Raw genomic sequence first — 15113 nt, 5'->3', positions numbered from 1 at the left:
ATATTAATATTCCCATGCATGATAGGTGGAAGCATCATCATTGCACCACTGTGGCACATCCCTAAATTTCTGCTAGTGTACAGTAATAGATTGGACATGAGATTTGGCAGGACAGTTAAACCAATTATGCTGACAAAAAGCTCTAGAAGTAAATGAATCACAATAATCCATCTGTATTTGCGTTTCTTGCAGATTTCTCAATATCCACATATGATGTCACATCCAGAAGCATATATGTCCGGTGGTCTAAAGTTACAGGTGCCATGTCATATAAAATCACAACATCCCCTTATTTATCAGTAGGCCAGTCTTCATTTGCAGTATATAATCCAGCCACTGTAATAGGAACAATAAACACACTCTTGCCAAATACTAACTATACAGTATTGGTGGAAGCCATGGACAAAGATGGCATTATTATGGTTCAAGCTCAGACCCTTCAACTGACAGGTTAGTGGGTTTCTTATACCTATTTAAGGCACTATTAGTAATTAATTTCGGGACCTGTCTTACTTTTTATTGTTCACTCTTATATAGCTCCTGAGGTACCCGTTATTGATCAGGCATATTCAAAGCTGAGCAATAGTATTACTGTGGAATGGGCAGAGGTGGCAGGTGCTACAAGCTATCAAGTGATTGCGCGGGCTGGAACACAGTTCTTTGAATCTATTGTCACAAGCTCCCCAGGAACAGTTACAGGCCTACAAGCTGCTACCACCTACAAAATTACTGTGAGATCCATCAATTCAGCTGGAAAAAGCCAACCTTCTCCTCCTAAATGGGCAAAAACTGGTAAGATATTTCTAACAACAAAAGATACTCTAAAAAAGTGTAAAAGGAAATATGTAAGCCAAACTTCCTAAACTTTTATTTTATTTTATTTATTTGGGATAGTGTGATGAAGGATTAAAGCCTACATCAGGTATTATTGGCATCTGGGACAAAGTTAGCAAGATTTTCCCTCCCTTCCTGTCAGGACAGGAAATTGTTAAGGATCTCCCCAAATAAAATCAAAACCACCTTTTTTTTAGTAGACTAAGGTTTGCAGTGTGCCCGCCGCCCCCACCAGAGCTCCCCAGGTTACTAAGAACCAGGTGGGGAGATGTGTAAGGGCCATACACATCTCTCAGCCCAGCTGGGACACGCTTGCCAGAAAAGGGGCAGCAGGCAAGGGCGTCCCACTGAGCTTTTGGCAACCATTGAGTCTCCACCAGCAACCACCCCCCACTGATTGTGTAGCAAAAAGGCTAGGGACACCCCTGATTTATATCTCAAAATATAAGTGCTATGACTACTAAGTCTGACATAAGATAAATATGTGCATCATTTTCACGTCTAGTGTGTCACTTAAAAAGTGTCTTTCTTACTTAAGTTTTGGCAGCTGCATTTGTCACCGTGGAATCCTTTAGCAGTGACTCTGTGAGCGTTAGTTGGCAGCCTGTCGCTTCAGCTGTGCTGTACTCCGTTTCTGTTATGAGATCAGATGGATCTGGCACCAGGTGGAACCAGAACACAATGTCTTTATCCTTAAACTTCACCTCTCTGGACCCAGGCACCATTTATACTATCAAAGTTCATGCCTGGGATGCAAATGGAATACCAGGAGATGACACCACCTACAGTCAGATTACACGTAAGTAACGCACAGTAATAGCACTGTGTTTTTTCCTTTAACGTGTTTGTAGTTGGATGATGCAGATTTTACCACGTCTACAAATTTGTTTGGTTCACAGCAGACCTATACCTATGTACTCTACCTAGATAAAGACACCCCCCTAAGTGCTGCAAATAAAATCTAAAATTAAAGCTGAAATACCTACTTGTCTCCCTAAACTACAATCATTTTTCTGCTTTCCAGTGTCAGTCATGTGAGCAATGCCAAAGTGTGATATTAAGGCAATGCTGCTTAGTCAGTGGGTGTACCCAAATTCTGGCAGAGATCACATGACCGATACTTATGCTCTGGAGGACAGAAGCAGTCTGGAAATGAGACAAATACAGTAAGTGTTTCAGTGGCATAGAAGTATTTAGGTTCACTTTAACTTGCCAAAAATAAAAAAAAATGTAATCTAGGCCTTACAAGCAATATTGCAAAACCAATAGAAGAGCAAAGACGAAGTACCTTGTAAGCTGGTGTGAGACAATGCAGATGTCTATACTCAATCATTAGAAATGTAACATCTTCTGTGAGCATTTCCCATTTAGATCTGTGTACTCAGAACAACCTATAATGGTATCACACATACAACAGTCATTCCTGGCTTAGTCCCTAGCCATTTGTTTGAGGAAAGCACTGCATTACATTGACATGCAGCCTTTCACAAAATGGTTGCTAGATAGATCTGCAAACCGTGGACACTTTCTTCCTCTGTTGTGTCTGTAAAGAATCTTCCTTAGCCCTCTCCTTGTCCTTGAGAGGCCCTGCTTGACCCAGGGTAGGGGTTCAGTTGATGTGCATGTGGCTTGTGCTATTGGTGAATGAGGTTTAATAAGCTGTTGAAAGCTGTGTGTATATAATGAGGTCTGTCTTTCCATCTGTCTGCCAAGCTATATCAGTCTGTCATAGTGTGTGTGCATACATTTTCAGTCTCTGGCTGTCAATCTGCAGGTTTCTACAAGTTATCCCCTTACTAATAAACTATTAGGAATATTTGGATTCACTGAGATGCTCCATGAACTTAACTTATGCAATATTTTAATTGTTATGGCCTTACAGCTCCTCAATCATTTGCAGTAGGAGGTATGGTAACTTGTATATGTGTATTAATTGTATTACTATATTTCAGGCCCAGCTGCTCCCTCAGATGTACAGATTGCTTTCAACAGTGGAGCTCTGGAAGCCACATTCTCTGTAGCTGAAGCTGATGCCTCTTCTAACTACACTGTACTTCTTTATGGAGGAGAGACCAGTATTAACTGTACAATGTCTGTGCCTCCATGCACAATCTCTTCTTTACAATGTGGGATAGAATACGCAGTGTCCCTGGTAGCTACAAATGAAGCAGGATCTACTCTGTCACCAAAAACTTGGACTCTGTTATCAGGTGTGTTGTTGCTAAAAGAGTAGAGATTAGAAGACACGTCTAATGCTTTTTGCTTAAGTAGATTTGCCAAGATTAGAAAAAGTGAGAATACCTGGGAATGGGATAAAGAGGAGGGTTTTTTTTAAAATCAGATACTTTTTCTTAAATCTTTACCAATAACAAAGAAAAAGAAAAAACAGATACACTAATAAATAAGCAATAACATAAACAGCATTAAACAGACTCTAACATTCATCTTCTTTGATATTATTATATGAATTATCATAACACTATACAGAATTATATAGATAGAGAGAGGTATAAGGGAATAGAATAATAGGTAGATGATAACCATTTACCCCAAATTCTAAAAAATCTCTCCGACATTCCCCTATGTTGAAAAGTATATTTTTCCAGGTCAAGCAAACGGTTCATTTATATCACCCATTCCTCTTTGGACTGGGGAGACACCTCCGCCCATTTAAGTACAAGGACCCGACGGACCGCAAATAAAGCTCTTTGTACAGCTAACATCTTATAGCGCTCCCAATCAGAACATTCAAAAACACCAAAAATACATGCCAAAGGAGTGGCAGGAATATTGACCCCAAAAAAACTACATTTGTAGAACTTCATATAGATTCCCAGTATCTTACTAATTTCAGACACCGCCAAAGCAGATGTATCAATGAGCCTGGCTCTGCCCCACATCTAAGGCATTTTGAATCAGATCTAATATTAAGCCTAAAAAGAAATTCAGGTCTCATAGGTTCGGTGAAGAATATTCAGTTGAATCACTCTGAGTAGCAGATAAAGATACCCTTTTTACTGACCTCTTAATCACCTCCCATATCTCTTCTTCTAACCTCCCTATGTCTAATTTCCAACTACGCCTACACTTTAGCGGAAATTTCTGTAAGAATTTATCCAGCAATATAGCATATAAATTTGAAATTAGCCCCTTCCTAGAGTTTGCTCGAAAGAATAAAATATAAACTTAGTTCTTACTTTAGATCTATCCTTTTGTTCCTTTGGAACAAAATCTTCAAAAAAACTTATGCTCTGTTCAGAATATGTTAATTCTGTCATTAAGACATCAGAAGAATGAGAGCATCACAAACATATAGTTAGTCCAGTAAACCTTTATTAATCTTGACAAAAAGTCCATAGAAAATATCCAACACGTTTCATGGGCTCACAACTCCCCCTTTGTCAGGGTTAAGAAACAAAACAACATAAAAAACTGTAATGAAAAACAAAATCATATAAAACATACAATTTGTGTCAAACAATATCAATATAGAGCAAAATTTAGCCAGTTAGTAAATTTTACTTCAAATCACTCATACCTTTGGGCCCAGTGCTCCACCACTATCTACCTCAGTCAGGACATGTAAGTTTCGTTTTGTTCAGAATTGAAATTTAGACAAATTTATCTTTAAATTCAGACTTTTAGATGCATCAGAATTTCGGAATTCGATTGAATCCGAATTCAAACAAATCCAAATTTGTTTTCAGAATTTCCAAAATCCCAGTTCTAATAACCAGTATGGACTAAGATGACCAGTACGGACTAAGATGACCAGTACGGACTAAGATGACCAGTACGGACTAAGATGACCAGCACGGACTAAGATGACCAGCACGGACTAAGATGACCAGCACGGACTAAGATGACCAGCACGGACTAAGATGACCAGCACGGACTAAGATGACCAGTACAGACTAAGATGAGCAGTACAGGCTAAAATGTCCAGTACGGAGTAAGAGGACCAGTACAGACTAAGATGTCCAGTACGGACTAAAATGTCCAGTACGGACTAAAATGTCCAGTACGGAGTAAGATGACCAGTACGGACTAAGATAACCAGTACGGACTAAGATAACCAAACCGACTAAGATAACTTGTACGGACTAAAATGACCAGTACAGACTAAGATGACCAGTGCAGAACTAAAATTGACCAGAAAAATCTCCCCCAAAAATTAAGTACATTTTAATTAAAGAAACCCAGCCGAATTGATTCGAATGGAAAACGAAAAATTTGAATCGATCTGAATTTCGGTTCTAAAGTATGATCGAAAATGGAATCGATCCAAAATTAAATGAATTTTTGGAGCATTTACATGTCTAATTTGTACATTTAACGTTATTACACTGGATTTATAGTAATTCATTTTTATTCTCAGTTCCGTGTGCACCTAGTGGGATCACAGTTGTGGAGGACAATCCTGGGAATCTCACTGTGTCATGGTCCCATGGAAATCTCTCTGATTATTATGTTGTATTTGTGAAGAGTGATGACGGTTTTGAAGTTCACTGCAATACATCCCAGTCTCCTTGTTATTTTCCATCTGAATGTGGGTTCATCTATTTTATGAGTGTCTTTGCATATAGCAAGGCAGGGCAAAGCCCTCTGGGTGAGCTCCTGAACTATACTACAGGTAAGCAGATGTACATCAAGACAGGTATATTTTTGTTTGAAAGCACAACATAAGCTTATAATTTTTTAATAGAAAAGCCTTGGTTGCATTAACAACAAAATGTGCCAAAAATACTTTGGCATATTTAAGAGCTTTTAAAATAGTGAACATGTTGTTTATGTTACTTTCAATATTTTATCAATGTAACAAATACAATGTTTATGATGTACCATATGTTTTTCTTTTACTGAATATCAATTATATCAATTATTAAAATGGGAATCCAGTAAAAAAAGCATGATCTCAGGATCTTAATTTTAAAAATCACACATACTCCTTTTTAAAGCTGGACATACATGCTTTGAATTTCTCTTGTCCAGCCCATAGGGCTAAACAAGAGAAATCCATTGATTCACCCATCCATGCTAAATTGGTGCTGGCTGTATCCAACTATTGCATGCATGTGATTGAATACACGAGTGTTCGGATAAGAATTCTTGTACTGGCTTCACCTATAAAACTTGATTAAAAATTGGCTTTTGTCAGCATGCAAATTCAGCCAGAACCATCCAGATTTCGAGCAATGCCCGGCCACCCTTTTGGCTGGCATCCCTCAATCAGCCAAATGAAGGAGCCGGTCAGTAAATCTCTGTTCAGGTATTCTGACAGCAGACAGCATGAGATTCCTCGATCAACACTCGTAAGCATTGATCGAGGAATCTGTAATATTTTTTTCGTTCAGCCCACAGGTGTATGGCCAGCTTTACTCTGGTGGACTTCTTGCACATCTCTCTGTCTCTACCCTGTTGTTAGCCAATGATAAAGCAGCAAAATGATGAGGTCACCCCTCTGCTCTCACCTCTTGTATGTATACTCACAGAACTAAGCAGTTTCTTAGAGACTATTTCAAACTGCTTCTCCATGCATCTCATTTTAAGGTCTTGCATATGGAAGATTATGAGAAGCTCATTAAATAAGAATAGAATTCAGAGACTTCTGTTGGATGCATTTAAAATCACATTTCCTGACAATTAGTTCATAACTGAAATTTAGAGTGCTTTTAATATTTGCCTGTAGTTAAGCTTCATGGTGAATCTGTGGTTTGCCAACACAGTTCAAAGCAACAGGTTTACTTCAATTTAGACCTCACCAGCAGCATTAATGAACCTTCTTTCACTCTCCTCTTCTGCTATGTTCAGCAACTGAGAGTGAAGGAAAGTTCTGTAAATAACGAGTTACTGGGGTCACCGGCGGAAACCTCATGCTAGGGAGTGGTGAAGGGGTTATATCAAACCAGCTACTTGGCCACAAAAAAGCAAACGCAGGTAAGATTTAAGTTACTGATTAAGTTTATTACACATTCTAACTGATGCAAGGAGAAATGTATGAGAGTCTGACCATGTAAGAATAGAACATGTTAGCATCAGGTGAACACCAAACATCAAGGTGACAATTGGACAGGTTGCATAATTTTTCTAGGGTAAAAAGAGGCTGCTGTGCCTAGAAGCACATGTAAGAACTTACTGATTGCAGCTATTTTAGTAAAGTTTAGGCTTTCAAACTTTGTACCCCAGATAAACCTAATTTTCAGGTCTCAAGGAACTCTTACTAAAACCAATTCATCAGCGGTCAATGGGGAAAATGCCCCTTACATTGATGTTTAGTAGGAAAAAGGCAACCCTTACAGTGGTGGTCAGACTACCTTCTTACAGAAAGCTTAAAAGACAATTGGGTCGTGTTGCTGGTTTTGCCAGTAGCATTGGCCCAGGAGCAGATGGGAGTTCAATCAGCTCATGGAATGTCTAGCAGCCATCTAGGACATCTATATGAAGCCCAGGGTTCCATGTAACCCTGGTTAAGAATGGTTGGCTTACATTAACATATTCTAGTTCCTGAATGGTACTTTTTGTACCCTATTGCACAATTTGTACCCTAGGCACAGTGTAAAAAGATGGAATTGCAGACAGCTGAAGGGTGAGAGTAGAAATGGATACTGGCAAATGTTAAATGTACTTAATGCCTTTTTGTTTGCAATTTAGCACCAAATTTGACATATTTTTATTCTACAGCTCCTTGCTGCCCGAGTGATATCACCCCAGCCTTTGTATCTGGGGATACCCTGGAGATTGTTTGGTCTGCTGTACGAGGTGCAGAAATGTATGAGACCAAAGCAGATGATGGGTCCACCGTTATCCTCTGTAATGACACCGCCACAGTCTGTGCCCTCTCTGGCCTCCAGTGTAATATGCAATACAATGTAACTGTTTTCTCCTACAGTGAAAACAGAGGCAGCAATACCTCTTGCGCATCAAAGTACATGAAGACAGGTGTGTATATATCATTGTTGATGTATTGATATGTACAGTATAGCATATAATTTTATATAACATATATATTTATATATATATTGTAGTATAATAATGTAGCTAGTTTAAATGACCATGCAAATCAGTCTACTCAAAAATAGCTGTTTTTGATCTACCATATCAGATGTTTTTATTTTCTGTGTTCTCACTGTCATTGCCGAACAAGTAAGACATAATCCTACATTCACAGCTCATTGATGTGCATGTTATGTAGTGCCTGGTTGATTGATTGCAATTTACAGAATTAGAAAGATTTAGGCAAACCTCTTGTCCTGCTACATTGCAAAATATATATTTTTTTTACACAGGCCTCTTGTACATATGAATTACATATGAATACATATTATAGTATATATGAAAGCATGGCAAAGATACAGACAAATTTCACTTCACTTTTGGCTTTTCACTTCATATATACATTTCCGCAGTTTGTATTTTGCCTGCGGTTCTCATTTTATGTTACTAAAAAGGAAACATCTTATTAGCTGTGAACATTCTGAAAAGCATTTCAAACTTTTCTTTTACATTTATAGTAACAGTTTGTTCAATGCCTGTGAAGTGTTTTGAGTGATGTCATAACTGCTGCCATTTTTTTGTAATTGCAATCTTTTCTAACAATTAAAATATTCCCTGCTAAATTCCAGTACACAGCATACAGGGATAGCAAGTCTACTTCAACTAGGTCTTCTCCAAAAACATATTCGTGAAAAACTAAACAATTTGTCTAATTCCAGCTCCATGTAGCCCTGAAATAAAAAATATCAACCCAGTTGATGCAAGCAGCTTTATGGTTACCTGGGAGTCTAATAACAGTGGCGCCGAGTACACAGTGACTGCACGAGGAGAGAATGGATTGTGGAACTGCACCAGCTCAGGCACTTCATGCACACTGGAGAAACTTCCATGTGGATCAATGCATATGGTTAATGTGTTGGCCTCCACCTCTGAAGGAACAAGTCTGCCTAGCTACAGTGTCCCTTTAGAAACAGGTAATTCAGTTTGTTCTGACATCCTAGTGCTTAAAAATTGCTACAACAATCTACAAGTCACCAACTATCGCTTATAACCTGTATTACCTGGGGAATCCCAGGTTAGGAAGGTTTATGAAAGTACAGGTAATACTGCATGTTGACCATTTATTTGCAGGATGGCTATTTCAGGGTATATTACTCTTTTCGGTTATTATGTAAAACAAATACCACAATTTCACGTTAGAGCACAGATCCACTGAGAAATTACTTACTAGATTACAACACAGACAGTCCACATGTAGTCAAAAAACATTAGGAACAAACAGCACGGATGGCAAAATTAAAATTAGACTGTATTTTATTGCATTAAAAGCACTGAGGGTGCATGACACGAGCAGAAGCATTTACATAGAATTCTAGAGTTGGGGGGATTAAGGGTATCTGTATTATGTGCCTTAAAGCAGAAGTAAGCCACTTTGTACATTCTGGGTTTGCCATTACTTTACAAGTGTGTCCTTCTCCAGCTGTCAGATTGACACTTCTGGGTTCTCGGAAGTCCTCTTTGGCCATTGGGTGGCTTCTGATGATGCAACTCCTGTACATTTGCACAGGAGTTACAGTACATCCTCCCTGGGAGTTACATCTTCCCTGACACCTGACCCATTCACAGCATCTTAGAGATGGGGCTGAGTTTGTACCCTGTACAGCGCATGCACCATACAATGTACAAAGAAATTAAAAAATTGCTGGAGGAGAGAGAGGAATAATTTTTTGGGCAGAAGAGACTTTGCATGTAGCCAAGGCTGGAATGAGTGACCAGGCAAAGCCTTTATGGCTTCTTATGCTTACTTTGTGGTGCATGCACATGCATTTAGCATCAGAGTGCATTCCAGCCTCTGGCCTAGCCTTGTTTGCAGTCGTTTAGTAGTACGGTTCAACATTAGTATCAGATATTTAAGAGTATTACGGTATTACGTTAGTTATAGAAGAACTTCATTTATTATGAGAAACAGTTTTATTCAGTTATTACTTTTAGTAATTTGCTTATTTTCCCAAATAATATTGTTTTAATGCTGTGACAGTTAGACTGATTTATGACAGTAACATTTACAGGGTTATTCACTTAAGGGTGAAGAGTTTGGAGATGTGAACAATCTAGGTCAAAATAGCTGATTTGGGAAAAACTCTCCAATTCAGCTCACTTTCCATTTCAGTTATACTGTCCTAAATTGTACACGTCTCCTGCCTTCTCCAAATTCACCCTTTTGTGAATAACACTGCTAATTTTCACTATTTATTCACATTATCTTGAATCTAAATCAATATTTTTAAGGTTAAGATGTACTGAGAGAAATATGAAGGCACCGCTTGATGTCCTTCTTGTGATAATATTAGGTGCCTTGATATCTCATTGATGTTGAGCAAGCATGCATAGTCAGAGGGAAATCAAAACTTCTAATCAGCTTTTGTGTTTTGGCACAGTGGTTCATAAAGTATTGAAGTCAGGGCAGGATTTACCTTTAGGCACAGTAAGTTCCTATAGGCAGCAAAGTGTATGATTTTTAGCCACACATTGGGGTAGATTTATTAAAGCAAAAGGGTTGTTTTTACTTTGCAAGGGAATTTGCACTTTGCATGGGAAGTTTCCTTTAGCATAGTGAATGTGGTGAAATTTCACTTTGCAAAAAATACCCAATCAAGCAATGCACATGACTGGATGATGGACGTCAGCAGAGCTTTGCCTCATTAACCAAACTAAAGGGGAACTTCCCATGTAAAGTGCAAATGCCCATGCAAAGTGAACAGCCTATGTGCCTTTAGTATATCAACCCCGTTGACTCCATTATCAGTAAGTATGGTCATCAGTATATATTGTTATTTATGTATTTTTAACTTTAATATTCTAAACCAGATTAGGACCACAAATATTAACAAATGTCTTTTGTGAAGTGGGTGATCCTAACAAAGGGGTGCTGCATTGTGTCCCAAAAATTGTGGGCCTCAGGCTTTAGTGATGTAAATCTGGCCCTGATTGAAACCATTAGATTATCAGGACATCAAGGGAACTCAAATTGTTAGAGGGATAGGTCAACAATGACAGTCTATGTGTGTCTTTTAATACAGGTTTCCTTTAAAGAGGATCTTTTGACATGTATAAACAGAAATGTACTGTATATTCCAGCTGATAGTGCTTCTGCCCTCTGAGGATAATACATGAGTAACTATCTCAACCGTACTGCTTCAGCAGCAAATTTTCCATTGGTAATCATGACTGTATTTTGTTAATATCCAAAATAAGAAAAAATATATAATATAAAATTGTTCATCGTCATTCTAAGCAAATGTTAAGCAAAGAGAATAAAAATATTGTATAACTGATTTTAATGAATCTTTATTAAAGCTCCCTGCTGTCCAGTAAATATAAGTGTAGTGCAAGTCACACAGTCTGTGACAAATGTCAGCTGGTCCATCGCTGCTGGAGCACAGACATATACCACTATGCTGGAATCAACTAAAGGAAGGGCAAAGTGCCACACACTGGAAGACCACTGCCTTCTGGGATGTATCACCTGCGGAACAAGCTACTCTGTGTCCTTAGAAGCAGTCAGTGAAACCGGCCTTTCATCACAGTGTACATATCATGGCTATTCATCTAGTAAGTCAGTTTCTATGATCAAACGTGTTTTGTGTTGTTTATCTATATTTCCATTATAAAATGCTTTGTCATTTGTGTAAATGTTGTGCTTAAAGCCAATTGCACCCCGAACCACCAAATAGTGGCTATATTATTATAGGAAACAATGGCTGCTGAAATGTTGCTTCCATAGTCACTTCTCTTCATCTAGCTTGTGATTTCACAATGAAGAAGCAGCAGAATATTGATGAGGTCACTTACCTGTGCTTCTAATGTGTTAATTGTTTTACCCTGAAAGGACTGTGAAAGCGAATAAAACTCTGATTGGCTCAGAGTACTGTTCTGCCCTAATTATGTTAAAGATATGTGAAAAAATATGTAAATAAAACATACCTAGATTTATTGTGTTTTTGATATATTGGCCTGGAATTCCACTTTATTAGTAGGTCACTAGTTAAAGATGTGTGCAGATCTAACAGGAAAGTTGTATTACCTTTTTCTGGGATCTAGATTTTTGGTTACTTGATCATTAAAGAGTAAATCTGGGGATGTAAAAAGTTAACTCTTGCAAAAGGGCTACCCCTGCCCTGCAGGAGTTAACTGCTCATTTTGGTCTAGAGGCTCAAAAAAAAAAAAATATACTTACCTGATCCTAGGTCCCGCCTGGCTGCTAGGCTAGTCCCGCAGCCACTAAGGCTATGGACTGCTGACGTCATCACGTCTAAGGCAATCCATTAATCAGTATTAGACGTGAGGATGCCGAGGCACATACTACAGCCAGAGCAGAGGGGAACAGAGGTGAGCACTCACTGCTGTAGGACCGAGGATCAGGTGAGTATATCTTTTTTTATTCTAGCCCCTAGAAAAAAATGAGCAGTTTACCCTTGCAAATTGGGGGGTGGGGGGCGCACTGCAAGGTTAACTTTTTACCTACCTGGATTTCTTCTTTAATTCTGATTCTTTTTTTTTTTGCATTTCACCTCAAGTTATGATTAATTAATTAACTAAAAGTAAGCACTATCCATCTTGAAATAATGGTGTACTTGTCATCTTCCTAGGCCACCAGGAAACAGGTGATAGGAACTTTAATGCTCTTTTAGTATGACAAATATAAACCATTAGCGGGCCCAATTTTCTACTGGACCTAGAGTAAATGACATTTTTGTTTTTTATTGAGATGACCCTGCCAAGATAACATGAGTATAACATATTACATTTTCCATCTGGTTATCTAGAATTTATAGACTAAATTATGTATTTGTGTTCTAGGTGCGTGCTGTCCATCTGGAGTCAAGCTGTACCGGCTGTCAAACAGTGGAATCCGTGTCACATGGCGTGTTTCCCCTGGACCTGAAAACTACACTGTCAATATATATGGCTCTAAAGGAAATTTTACCTGCAGCCCATTCACCGGTGTCAGCTATTGTGATGTCACAGAGATACCATGTGGGGATGTCTACACTGTGGTGGTATCTCCTGTCAGTGGTGGAGATACCCAAATATCTTTCTGCCCCAAAAAAATATATTCTGGTAAGAATGTCTTTTTCTCTTAGATCTATTAACTACTGAGAGATCACTAGATACAAACCAGTTTTGATTAAGAATGCAATCTTATTTAATGAAATTTTAACTTTGCATTTTAAGAGAACTCCACACACCTTCATGAATCATCTTTTGTTGGAACACTGCTTGGTAAAAGGTAGCCTTTTTTAGGCACTTAAGAATAGATGACAGAACTATGCCACATCTGTTTATTAAGTGACCTATTAAAGGCTATATTGTACCAAACTCTGAGGAATGATTACCTGAGTTTGTTGGAGTCCATTCAATATGCTAGGGTAAATAAGCAGATTGCCTTCATACAAACTGGATTAAACCACAAGGAAAGAAGTCACCTTTATCCTGCCCCATGTAAGACACACAGGTACAGTATGTGTTACATTTTTGCAGTATTGAACTTTCAAAACATTTCCTATTATATTATTGTTACCCTGCTAAGTAGGAAATCATGTGCTTTATTAACAGGCTTGTTCATGGTAATGATGCTTAAAGTGTTGTTTAATTTTTTGTTCTTTTATGTTTATTTCTGTATTCCAATGGTTTTCTATGTTTTTGCTCTCTACATACGTTTTTTGTACCTGTTTAAAACCAAAAAATGTCAATAAATACTATCTGATTAAAAAAAAAAGTGTTCTTTAAGCCAACACTTTTTTTTAAAGTTTTGGATAGAGCACGGAATGGTTAAATTTACCCTGTCATGGAAATGTTTAGAAATGGCAAAAGAACGCACCTGTGAATAAAGCAGCATTATACTTACAGTATCTGTCCCCCCTATTGAAGTGGCTACTCAAAATTTTGGATTTTCTTTCACTTATTCTCTTGGTGACAATGGTCAAAAAAAAGGGGTGCATTTCCCCAAAGGGTTTCACCGGATCTGAAAACTTTCATACATTTGCCATATGTAGTGAATGCACATGAAAGGTCTCTTTGATTTGGTGTCACATATCTGAGTTAGTTAGCTCTTGTGTTACCCTTTTAAACAAAGATGTAAATACTTTATACATTTGTGTGTATTATATTTTTATAAACAGTAAAAACTGATCTGTAAATGGTGAAGGGGTACTAAAGTAATTAATACTTTAATTTATTTTATAATTTATTTGTACATTTATTGGAACACATCCCTACTAAATATTGATTCAGGTTTTGTTTTTTTCCAGTGACATGCTCAGGAAGTTCTCTTGGAATGGGTAAGGCATAGATAATTAATTTATCATTTTTCTGTGCTATATAAAACAGATTTCAATTATACAGTCTTTCCAATACAAAATAATTAAAGCAGCACTCTTGTGCACTCACATGCTTGATATTAAAGGGACCTTTGTTCCCAAACCTGATTTTGTTCCCCACTGCAACCCACCATTATTTAAAAAGCCCATTATGAAGTTATGTATTTATTTATGTATTTTTTTTATTTTTTACTTTCATTCTAGTTTATTTAACAATAGATTTAGCAAATAATCATTCGTGTTCATTTTACAGTGATCTACAGAGGAAAAAGAAGTGTGACATAACATGAGTTCTTCTTTTATCAGTTAGGTAAGAAAATAATGGATAGTACTGAACTAGCATAAGACATCCTGCATGTTCATAAAGCTGACAAGACCTCACATATTAAAACCATACTTTATTACTTATGAAAATATGCACATTAACAGAATCTATTCATTAAGGCTCTTGTTGAAAAAAAATATCTAACTTCCTATGTTGCCTAGTGCCCAACAATGAAAAAGACACAGTTAGGACAGGCAAAGGTAAATTATTATCAAAGTTCAGATCCCAAAAGCCAACTGGCAATTAAAAGCTACACATTTTTCAGTCATTTCTATTCCTTTCAGTTGAATCACATGTTTGCAATGTAGAAGTATTATACAAATGTGTTTTAGAGAGGCAAGATGAGAGGCAGTCAAATAGGAATGGGTTCCAAGAGGTAGGGTCCATGTCCAGACATTTTGCCTATATGTAGGAAGCAAAAGTAGGCCAGAGGTAGTCTGTTGATCTGATAATGTAGCTGCAGACTTGGAACCCTATCCAGAGCAAACTGAAAAATTGCTTCAGCTATATAAACCAGTAGTCATTCGAGGGAATATTATTATGCTAAGCCAGTTAGGCTTTGCTGAATGGGCATAGTCCAG

The 15113-nt window shown here is 37.7% G+C and overlaps 1 protein-coding gene across 1 annotated transcript; it reads left to right on the top strand.

Moving 5' to 3' along the window:
• The first annotated feature begins 248 nt into the window (after positions 1-248).
• Positions 249-14492, top strand: FNDC7 (fibronectin type III domain containing 7). Its single transcript, XM_018568993.1, has 11 exons — positions 249-450; positions 538-792; positions 1373-1633; positions 2787-3044; positions 5213-5467; positions 7516-7773; positions 8547-8801; positions 11185-11439; positions 12688-12948; positions 14139-14168; positions 14461-14492. Exons 1-11 carry the CDS (start codon positions 264-266, stop codon positions 14490-14492), a joined length of 2307 nt encoding a protein of 768 aa, XP_018424495.1. The 5' UTR covers positions 249-263.
• The last annotated feature ends 621 nt before the right edge of the window (positions 14493-15113 follow it).

Source organism: Nanorana parkeri, unplaced genomic scaffold (genome assembly GCF_000935625.1).
Source record: "Nanorana parkeri isolate BGI_ZX_2015 unplaced genomic scaffold, ASM93562v1 scaffold1271, whole genome shotgun sequence".
Lineage (NCBI taxonomy): Eukaryota > Metazoa > Chordata > Amphibia > Anura > Dicroglossidae > Nanorana > Nanorana parkeri.
This window is presented reverse-complemented; position numbering and strand designations above follow the sequence as displayed.

What these genes read in the sequence shown, in the direction of transcription:
- FNDC7 (XM_018568993.1), top strand. Translation starts at nt 264, where the DNA reads ATGTCATATAAAATCACAACATCCCCTTATTTATCAGTAGGCCAGTCT. An exon ending in TCAGACCCTTCAACTGACAG is followed by an intron (nt 451 to 537) that starts GTTAGTGGGTTT and finishes ACTCTTATATAG; the next exon opens with CTCCTGAGGTACCCGTTATT. An exon ending in GCTCCTGAACTATACTACAG is followed by an intron (nt 5,468 to 7,515) that starts GTAAGCAGATGT and finishes TTTATTCTACAG; the next exon opens with CTCCTTGCTGCCCGAGTGAT.